The sequence below is a fragment of the Podarcis filfolensis genome (genome assembly GCF_964270895.1).
Source record: "Podarcis filfolensis genome assembly, chromosome: 2".
In the NCBI taxonomy this organism is placed as follows: Eukaryota; Metazoa; Chordata; class Lepidosauria; order Squamata; family Lacertidae; genus Podarcis; species Podarcis filfolensis.
Genome location: NC_139605.1, coordinates 89975620 through 89986517, shown reverse-complemented (window position 1 = coordinate 89986517; position 10898 = coordinate 89975620). Strand labels below are relative to the sequence as shown.

The 10898-nt window shown below is 41.4% G+C and overlaps 1 protein-coding gene across 3 annotated transcripts in view; it reads left to right on the top strand.

Moving 5' to 3' along the window:
* Nucleotides 1-1458: 1458 nt before the first annotated feature.
* MYO15B (myosin XVB) overlaps nt 1459-10898 on the top strand; it is a 78930-nt gene continuing 69490 nt past the window's right edge. The window contains exons 1-4 of one of the 3 annotated variants that reach the window (XM_083598030.1): nt 1459-1473; nt 2607-2702; nt 3382-3513; nt 9790-9915. In XM_083598030.1, the coding sequence (XP_083454156.1) occupies nt 3478-3513; nt 9790-9915 (162 nt within the window). In that variant the 5' untranslated portion in view covers nt 1459-1473; nt 2607-2702; nt 3382-3477. Of the gene's footprint in view, nt 1474-2606; nt 2703-3381; nt 3514-9789; nt 9916-10898 lie in introns of those variants that run through there. The other 2 variants (XM_083598032.1, XM_083598029.1) reach the window with 2 other exon arrangements.

The window sequence follows — 10898 nt, the reverse complement described above, 5'->3', positions numbered from 1 at the left end:
CAATACCACCTGAGCCCAGTAGAAATGGCCCTGGGACATTTTCCCCCCCATTTAGGGTGCCTCTGAACAGTCAGTATTTTGTGTGTGGCAGCAGGGGGATTCTAGAGCTAACCAAAACCTTAGGGTTGCACAGTTAAAAGTGCATTAAATAGCTCTAGTGCAACAAATCCAAAAAACAGACTTTTTGCAGTTAGGAAACTAACGAGGAAAAGTACTGAAAAGTGTGGGATTAAATAATTGTTAACCACAGGAAGATACATAATGCCTGCAGATCAAGACAGATGCTTATTGTCATCTAAACACCCCACAGAGAAACTGGAATAAATGCTCAAAAAAGACCCAATGTGTTCTAATCTCCAGTTAGGCATTTGCAAGAGAAGATGATGATTTAGGTAACCTAATCCAAAACTAAGGAAGATCTTAAGAGTTTTAGGAATACTGACACCCTGTGAAATGATTACATTGCACAGTGCGGTCTGTGTTCTTGGATGTCTTAAGGATTGAAATTTTGGTGTAAATAATGTCCTCATTTCATATCTTCCTCTCTCTTTGTATATACGACCATCTAGAAAGAATCCTCTGAGTTTGCACTCATCCCCAGTGAAACGGAAATCCAGATTGTTGCCAGTTTGCTGCATATTTCAGCAGATCTTCTTCAAAGGGCCATCACCCACCGAGTCACTGTGAGCATCTCTTTCTCTTGCTGGCACGTCTTGCTTCTTCTCATCATGCTTTTCACAGAGGAGGATTTTGTGTTTAAGTCATATGGATTGTGTTGTGTTGCCTTGTTAAGAGTGGGAACAAGATACAAGAACCTATCTGCCTGCCTTCCCTTTGGTTTATCTGCAGTGGGATCAGAAAAGAATGTCTACTGGTAGCTGGCTCCACTGTGCCATCTATTGCACATTCGTAGGACTGTCCTATCTTGCAAGCACTCTTTTTTTTTATATGTCGATATAAATGTCTTTAGGAAAACAAATAAACTCCTTGATTTTCCTAGCTGGAGCATAATCAAACAGTCAAATTGTGATTTCGGTTTGGTTCAGGTTTAAGCCTTCACTCGCATTAAGCAAGTTTAATTTGGTTCTAGCCAATAAAGCAAAATAATGTGAAAAGCACTTGCTAGATTTGATGGTGCGTTAGACTTGAGTAAATACAGTATTTTCAAAACAAGGTGAAAGGGAATGCATGTTTTTTATCTTGGTGCAGATTATATCAGTTTATGTGTACAAACAAGAATGCCTACAGATGAAAAGAATGAACAAAGATGCAGAGTCATATTAGAGCTTTTGTATTCCAAAGACTCCTGAGCAGAAATCTTTATTATACAAAGTGATTGAAATTGCCCAAAAGCTCCTATTTTGAGAAATTAAAATGCCATCAGTCTCTATATCTAACATTTCTCTCTCCTCAGGAAACATGTTATGACCGGATATTCACTCCATTGTCAGTAGAAAGTGCTATAGATGCCAGGTAACCTTCATTGCTTTTATCTGTCTGGTGCCTGTCTGCTAGCTTTTCATCCAAATAACAATATTTTCTGTTTTTTTCTTTAAAAATAAAATTGCTCTCTCTCCACTTCTTCAGGGATGCAATCGCCAAAGTTTTGTATTCCCTGCTCTTTGAGTGGCTGCTGATGAAAATCAATGAGTGGCTGGCCCCGTTGGAAATGGACAGCACTGTTGGCATTGTTGACATATATGGCTTTGAGGTCATTTCCTGTGTTTACTTTACAGTGTCTTTGAGGGCCGCTTTGTGTTTTTGCCCTGTGCTAGTGTATGCATGAATGCTGGCGACAAGTCTTCTTGAAGTTGCTTGCGGGAAATACGTTGGCAGGTGCTTTTCCATGCAGTCTCCCTTGATATTTGCTATGTAGGATCAGTTGGCATGTAGGCATTGGAGTCGTCTGCAAAGCAGCCACATGAAATTGGGAATGTTGGCAGTTTTCTGTATTGAAGTTCTGGGCATAGCTGTCAACTTCCCCCCCTTTTAAGGGAAATTCCCTTATTCCGAATAGGATTCCTTGCAAGAAAAGGGAAAAGTTGACAGCTATGGGTCTGGGACACAGCGGGCAGCACTTCCAGAGATCTGGTTATGATTAGTTTAATGAGCACTCATGAAGGCTTGTCTCTGGCCACTATGTGGCATACCCTCCCCACAAGCATTTAGGTCAGAGCAGTTTTGCTTCTCCCTCTCCACACCTCTATGGTTCTAAAATAGTACTGACAAATGGTTCCTTTTGCTACAAATGCACGTATGATATATATCTCTTTCTCTCTATACTGTCTTCTCGCTTTGTAAAATTTGGAAAATTCAAATGCCCACCAGAAAGAACAGTGCAGTGGAGAGGAGGTGCATATGGACTGTCTCTTAAATCCATAAACTTGTAGTATTTCCAGGGAAAAACTACTGTAACGGCCAGCAGGTTGCAGACAAGAGTCCTACCAAGTCTCAGCCATTAAAATTGGTTAGCGCTATATGCTGAGACCATGAGGGTCTGTTGCCATTTTCTTCTTCTTCTTCATGCAAGGTGTCACCTGCCACTTTCCTTGTGGACTTTGTGTACCGGAAGCAAAAGAGGTCTGGGTCTTTCTTTGTATCCACAGGATCTTGGGGTGAACAGCCTGGAACAGCTGTGCATTAACTTTGCCAATGAACACCTCCGGCACTTCTTCAGCAGAATAGTCATCACCCAAGAGGAGGTAAAATATAAAGCTAGGCACATGTAGGTAGGTGCACAACTTGTCCTGGAGCAAAAGAGGGAACCATTACATTGCACAGAGGCAGCTTTGTGTTATTTGCGCTTCAGCTTTGAAAAGGCAAGTTGATAAAGAAAAAATTCACAATACATTTGCAGGTCTGGATCCTTCTTTCATGATTCATTGTGGCTGGTTGGGGCCAATTCATGCATAGATCTTGTCTTTTAGTTTGTGAAGAAAGGCACAGAGATTTGATATGTATACAGCTGGCTCCAACCAGCATCATTGAATCATGAAAACAGAGTCCTCCTTATCAACCTGTCTTCTCATAGCTTCCTACCTCTCATGCAAAGGGTGTGTTTTTGTATGTATTGTTGGGAAAAGATACCCGAACCATAGATTAAGAAATAGTTTACAGCACAGCTTTCTAAACTTTTAATGTTGGTGACACACTTTTTAGAAATGCATCACTTTGTGACAAATTCAGTTTTACTAGCAAACCAGAGGCTAAACTAACCCCTTTCCAGCTCCAGGAGGAGTGTGGGGAGCGTTCATGTGACACACACACTGCAGCCGACACACTAATGTGTTGCTGCACAGAGTTTGATAAAGCTCTGGTTTACAGAATGACACATTTGATATTATGGATGCAGGCTTCATTTGAATTATCTTTGACCACTAGGAGGAGTATGCAGAAGAAGACCTCATCTGGAGTCCTGTGTCCAAGATACCCAGCGAGTCCTGCCTGGATCTGATAGCTGCAAAGCCCCATGGGATTATGTGCATCCTGGACGATCAGACTTTACTATCACAGGTCAGGAGTTCATTAGATATCCTTTTCATATTTGCATGTCGGGTCCGGGGGTATTTTTGTGACGGATGGTTCGTAGAGAGGGAGCAAACTTGATGGGAGATATGAATGGAGTGGTTTCAACAAATATGGACAAGGCACAAAGACAGGTAATAACAAAAGATGGAAGACTACCAAAGACTTTTTTTGAAATGACTGACAATATGGACTTGATTGACATTTGGAGAACAAAACACCCATTAGAAAGAGAGGGAACCTTCTTTTCTGAAGCCAAAATGACATGGACAAGGATTGACCAAATCTGGGTGACTAGCAGTATGGCTCCGAATATAAAAAAAGTAGAAATCTGCCCAAAAACTTTCTCCGACCATAATGCTGTAAAGATGGTGATGAGGCAAACAACAACTGGTTCCTTCAGATGGAGAATGAATGACACCTTATTTAGAGACGAGGAGATCTGTAAGAAGGCCCAAAAAACCTTGAAAGACTATTTTGAAATCAACTTAAGGTCTGAAGTAGAAAAAAGAATAGTATGGGACGCAAGCAAAGCCGTGATGAGAGGGTTTTTGACTCAGCAAAATACTTTAAAGAAGAGAAAGCAAAATGAGAAAAAGGAGAGAATTTTGGAAAAGATAAAAGAAGGGGAAAAACAATTAAGATCGAAGCCAAAATCCCAAGAGATTCTAAGAGAAATCAAATTTCATCAAACACAATATATGGAACTGATGAATCAAGAATTAGAGTGGAGAATTAAACAAATGAGACAAAAGACTTTTGAATCTGCTGATAAATGTGGCAAGTTACTGGCTTGGCAAATAAAGAAGAGACAAAAACTCAACACGGTAACAAATATAGAAGTGGAAGGAAAAAACATAAGCAACCCAGCGGAAATTAGGAACTGTTTTCAGAACTACTTTAGACAACTTTACACACAAGGGCCGCAAAAAGAAATGGACATACAACAGTTCCTCGAGGAAAATGGGCTGAAAAAGGTTTCGCATGAAAGTAAGATAATATTGAACCAGGAGATATCAGCACAAGAAATAGAAGATGCCATTCAAGGCATGACGCTGGGCAAATCCCCTGGACCGGATGGACTGACTTCCAAATACTACAAAGTTTTGAAGGAAGGATTGATACAACCTTTGAAGGAAGTCTGCAATGAGATCATGGAGGGGAAAAGGGCACCCGATACGTGGAGAGAGGCTTACATTACACTTATACCAAAGACAGAGACTGAAAAGACCCAACTTAAAAACTACCGACCCATCTCGTTATTGAATGTGGATTACAAAATCTTTGCTGATATTTTGGCAAAAAGACTGAAGAGAGTTTTGATGGAGGAGATTCACGGGGACCAAGCGGGCTTTCTCCCAAAAAGGCACTTGTCGAACAATGTAAGGAATATAATTGACATTTTGGAAAAGCTGGAAGTGAACATAAACACTAAAGCTGTTTTGATATTTGTGGATGCCGAGAAAGCCTTTGACAACATTTCTTGGAGTTTTATGTTGAAGAACCTCCGGGGGATGGGGGTAGGCCAAGGGTTTGAAAATGGTATAGGTGCAATATACTCTGAACAGAAAGCCAAACTAATTGTAAATAATGTGGTTACAGAAGAGTTCAAGATTGAAAAAGGGACACGTCAGGGGTGCCCTATCTCCCCATTACTTTTTATATCGGTCCTGGAGGTTTTGCTTAATATGATTAGGAGGGACCAGTTGGTTAAAGGGATTCAGGTCGGAGCTAAACAATATAAACTGAGAGCATTTGCAGATGACTTAGTACTTACATTGCAAGAGCCAGAAGCTAGCACGAAAAGAGTTTTGGAAATAATTCAAGAGTTTGGTCAAATGGCAGGATTTAAATTGAATAAGTCTAAGACAAAGGTTTTGGAGAAAAATTTGACACAGATAGAAAAGGAAAGGTTCCAGAATGAGACAGGGTTGACTGTGGTTAAAAAAGTGAAATATTTGGGTATAAATATGACAGCTAAAAATGTGAATTTGTTTAAAGATAATTATGAAAAAACTTGGAGAGAAGTGAAAAAAGATTTGGAGATTTGGTCCAACTTGAAGCTTTCCTTGTTAGGCCGTATTGCAGTTATAAAGATGAATGTATTGCCAAGAATGTTGTTTTTGTTCCAAGCATTGCAAATAATTGATAAAATGGATTGTTTCAAGAGGTGGCAAAAAGACATATCTAAATTTGTCTGGCAGGGCAAAAAGCCCAGAATTAAATTTAAGATACTAACGGATTCAAAGGAAAGAGGGGGGTTTGCCCTGCCAGACTTTAAACTTTACTATGAAGCGGCAGCTTTCTGCTGGCTGAAAGAATGGCTACTTCTTGAAAACACAGACATTTTGGATTTGGAAGGTTTTAATAACATTTTTGGGTGGCATGCATATTTGTGGTATGACAAGGTTAAAGCACATAAAAGTTTTAAAAATCATATTGTCAGAAAAGCACTACTAAATGTCTGGGACAGATATAAAGACTTGCTGGAAAATAAAACTCCAAGGTGGCTGTCGCCAATGGAAGCTAAGGCAGTTAAAAAGTTAAATATGGAGTCCAAGTGGCCAAGATACTGGGAAATTTTGGAAAAGGAAGGGGACAAATTGAGATTGCAGAGTTTTGAGAAATTAAAAGGGAAGGTGAGAGATTGGTTCCACTACCATCAAATTAATGAAGCGTTTAAACTGGACAGTAAAATTGGCTTCCAGGTGGAAAAATCAAAATTGGAGACAGAACTGTTAGAACCCAGTACTAAGAATTTGTCCAAAATGTACAATTTGCTGCTGAAATGGAATACACAAGATGAAACGGTTAAATCGGTCATGATTAAATGGGCTCAGGACATTGGTCATAATATTTTGTTTGCTGACTGGGAAAAGTTGTGGACCACCGGGATAAAATTTACGGCATGCAATGCCTTAAGAGAAAACATTATGAAAATGATATATAGGTGGTACCTAACCCCAGTCAAGCTTGCAAAGATTTACCATGTGCCTGACAATAAATGTTGGAAATGTAAAGAAACTGAAGGTACATTTTTTCATCTTTGGTGGACCTGCCCGAAGATTAAGGCATTCTGGGAAATGATCTATAATGAACTTAAAAAGGTATTTAAATATACTTTCCCCAAGAAACCAGAGGCCTTTCTCTTAGGTATTGTCGGCCAAGGGGTGTTAAAGACGGATATAACTTTCTTTATGTATGCTACAACAGCAGCTAGAATACTCATTGCGAAGTACTGGAAGACGCAAGAACTACCCACACTGGAAGAATGGCAGATGAAGGTGATAGACTATATGGGCTTGGCAGAAATGACGAGCAGAATCCGAAACCAGGGAAGAGAAGCAGCGCAAGAAGAATGGAAAAAATTCAAGGACTATTTAAAGAAATATTACAAAGTTAATGAAAGTTAGAATGATGTTGGACTGGAAAGTAAATGGTTACTATTAGTAATGGTTAAGACAAGGAAAATAAGGAAGAATAGTCTAAATTTAAATTAAAATAAGGGAAGATTTGCTGAACAATCGATAAGAATTTGGAATACAGAAAGGGGAAGCATGAGGAAGTCGGGGAAGATAGGATATGAAATTAGGATATGAAATGATACATGTTTTTTGTTTTGTTTTTGTTTTTGTATGTTTATGTTTGTTGTATGGTGTTTATATGGAAAAATAAAAATATCTTAAAAAAAAAAAAAAAAAAACGTAGAGAGGGAGCAAAATGGGTGCTCTCAAAGAGGGTCCATGAGTGCCTCTTCCTCAGAATGTTATTTTTCTTACATTGTATGTTGTTGAAGTGTTACAAGAGGTAGGTTATACCTAGATCTGGTGAGCAATACGTGCGCGCGCACACACACATGCACACACAGAGAGAAAGTTTGACAAGAGTTGTTAATCAGATTTGCTGCGTGTACGTGGGTGACACATCAGCGCCTGTAAAGGTAAAGGTAAGGGACCCCTGACAGTTAAGTCCAGTTGCAGATGACTCTGGGGTTGCGGCGTTCATCTTGCTTTACAGGCCGAGGAAGCCGGCGTTTGTCTGCAGACAGTTTTTGTGGGTCATGTAGCCAGCATGACTAAGCCGCTTCTGGCAAAAACACAACACTGAAACCAGAGCAGCGCACGGAAACGCCGTTTACCTTCCCGCCAGAGCGGTACCTATTTATCTACTTGCACTTTTTGGTGTGCTTTCAAACTGCTAGGTTGACAGGAGCAGGGACCGAGCAATGGGAGCTCACCCCGTCACGGGGATTCGAACTTCCAGCCTTCAGTTGGCAAGCCCAAGAGGCTCAGTGGTTTAGACCACAGTGCCACCTGCGTCCACAAAGCAAATACACAAAGTATGTACAACAGACACTCATCTCTAAACACCAGCAGATGCGCGTCAGGGAGCCCTGATTGGGTTGGCCTGGTCTCTACCATGTTTGCATGTTATGGGCATTCAACACAGGCATATGCTGTTCCAAATATGTGTTTGCAAGCATGTGTGCCTAGGGGGTGACTATCTTGCTTTTGCCAAATTTAATACACGACATTCTCAAAAGCCAACTGCTCTTCTGGCAGAAACCTTAATAATTCAAACAGAGTGTGTGTTGGTGCAGTTGTCTAGTCATTTGGCCTATTTTGAAGGCATTTTCCAATTCTCTTGAGATGACCATCTGCCAAAAAAAAAAAAAAAGTTGGAAGTTGGCAGGCATGATAAAATAGAACAGCTGTGGACATTATTTAATAAATATTTGCTTTCTAGATTTCTGACTGCTCAGCTGGTATTCATTTGTTGCAGGAGATTCAGACATCTTTCCTCCAAAGGAAGCTTCTGTTCTGAGGACACTTGATTTCCACATACACACTGCCTGGTGTTAGATCCAGGTTTTGGAGAGTTGCCTTGGGCAAGTCACCCTCCCTCCTGTGAGTCTGCTTCCTCACTGCTGCAAGTCCAGAGGGCTTCTTCCAGTAGGCCCCCTTCCTGTGGTGTGGGCCTTTGGCAGATGCCTGGCCATGCTGACCCTTGGCACCACCCTGCTGAGCAAGCAGTGCACTCCCTTTCTCCAGAATTAGCACGAACGTCTCCCTTTCCTGTAGAGAGAATAAAGAAGTGGCAAACAGGATTAGACTGTCTTTTTACTTTGCAGCAGTCCAGTACAGTGGTACCTTGAATTACAGATGCTTCAGGTTACAGACGCTTCAGGCTACAGACTCCGCTAACCCAGATATAGTACCTCCAGTTAAGAACTTTACCTCAGGTTGAGAACAGAAATCGTGCTCCGGCGGCAGCGGGAGGCCCCTTTAGCTAAAGTGGTACCTCAGGTTAAGAACAGTTTCAGGTTAAGAACGGACCTCTGGAACAAATTATGTTCTTAACCCTAGGTACCACTGTACTTGGTACCAGACGGGGGAACTAATATAAGTTTAGCACTAAGAATCCCTTAAATACAAGATTGTACTTGTATCATATAGCAGTGGTTCCCAAACCTTTTTCTTGCCACTGACCACTTGAAAATCGCTGAAGATTTTGGTGGGCCATGCGATATTTCCCCCCCCCCCCGCCAAATGTAATGCTCAGTGCTGGATGTTGATATGATGTTTATTGTATTTTATTGCTTCTTTTATTTCTTATATTGTATTACCACTTGGTTTCCATAGAATTCGAATTCTAAGTGTTTTTCACAGGCACCCTGTGAGCCACCTGGTCCGTGGACCACAGTGGGAACCCCATGTCCTATTGAAATGGCATGATAACAAGCAAATTTAGTAGCACGTGGAGGTATTTTTAATGTTTAGGGATCCAAACCCACAGATAAACCAATTTGCTTGTTATTTGCTTGTTTGTTTTTATTTATAAAAGCATTTCTCTACCCCAGTTTATACACTGCAATATCAAGGTGGTTTGCAGCAATAAAACATCATTAAAAAAGCAATCATTACAATCACTGGCCAGTCAAAACAGCTTCAAACAGCAGCATAGACCTGTCAGCATAAAAAAAGTCTTGAAAAAATGCCTAAAAGTCAAAAGCGAGGATACCTGCCAAATCTCGGCTGGTAGGCAATTCCACACCATGGGGTTGGTGACACAATGGCTGCATATGCACTATACATTTAAAGTATATGCCTGCTCTGTGAGGGCTACATTGCATTGCCCAGCATTCTTTTTTTTGGGGGGGGATGTTCTTCCAAATGTGCTTGAAAGGTATAGCATGCACACAGCCGAAATGCCCAACTTCTAGTTGTTATTTTGCTGTGTGTGAGAGTTTTCTTTCCTATCCAGGCCACAGACCACACCTTCTTGCAGAAGTGCCATTACCATCATGCCAACAGCTCTTGGTACGTCAAGCCGAAGCTGCCTTTGCCTGTCTTCACTGTGCAGCATTATGCAGGACCAGTTACCTACCAGGTATATAGGAGCCTGCTCCCCTCCCAACATCCCCTGCTTCCCCTATTTAACCTGCGCTTGTTTGCCTAGCTCAAGCAGCACAAAGCAACTTTTGCTCACCCAAGCAAGTAGGACAGGCACAGGCAAACTCCGGCCCTCCAGATGTTTGGGACTACAATTCCTATCCCTGACCACTGGTCCTGTTAGCTAGGGATGATGGGAATTGTAGTCCCAAACATCTGGAGGGCCAGAGTTTGCCTATGACTGAAGTAGGACATGTCAGTTTGCCACAACTTCATCTGGTGAGGTTCTGGACGGCAGCGTACACAAGTGCCACTTTACTGCTAGTAATCCAAAAGAAGAGCCCTGGTTGTATCTGTCTCTTCACTCTGGATTGGTCACCCAACAGGGGTGTCCAAAGAGCTCACAGTTTTGCAACCCCAAATTTAATAGTCTTAAAGTGCCTTCTAAACATGCATACAAGTGGTACCTCGGGTTACAAACCCTTCAGGTTACAGACTCCACTAACCCAGAAATAGTACCTCGGGTTAAGAACTTTGCTTCAGGATGAGAACAGAAATCGCGTGGCAGCAGCAGGAGGCCACATTAGCTAAAGTGGTGTCTCAGGTTAAGAACAGTTTCAGGTTAAGAACGGACCTCCAGAACGAATTAAGTTCTTAACCCGAGGTACCACTGTACTGCTCTTTCAATTTGTCCTCTTCCAATCTGTTATCTAGAGTAGAATTCTAAGTAGCACTAAATGGGGTATGCATACACCGAATGAGGTCCCCTCGCTCAATAAGACTCCCCCTGTCTTATTTCCCTAAATCTGATCTTGGTTTTTCTCCAACCCTCCAGAACAGATTTACGGGACAATGGAGGGGGAGGTCCCATTGTGAGAGTAGTTCTTGTTTCAGGTATGCAACAACTTACTTGAACGCTGTCCATTGTATTGAATGGTTCTTTAGAAAAATAAGGGCTAGACAATTTTTTTTGGGGGGGGG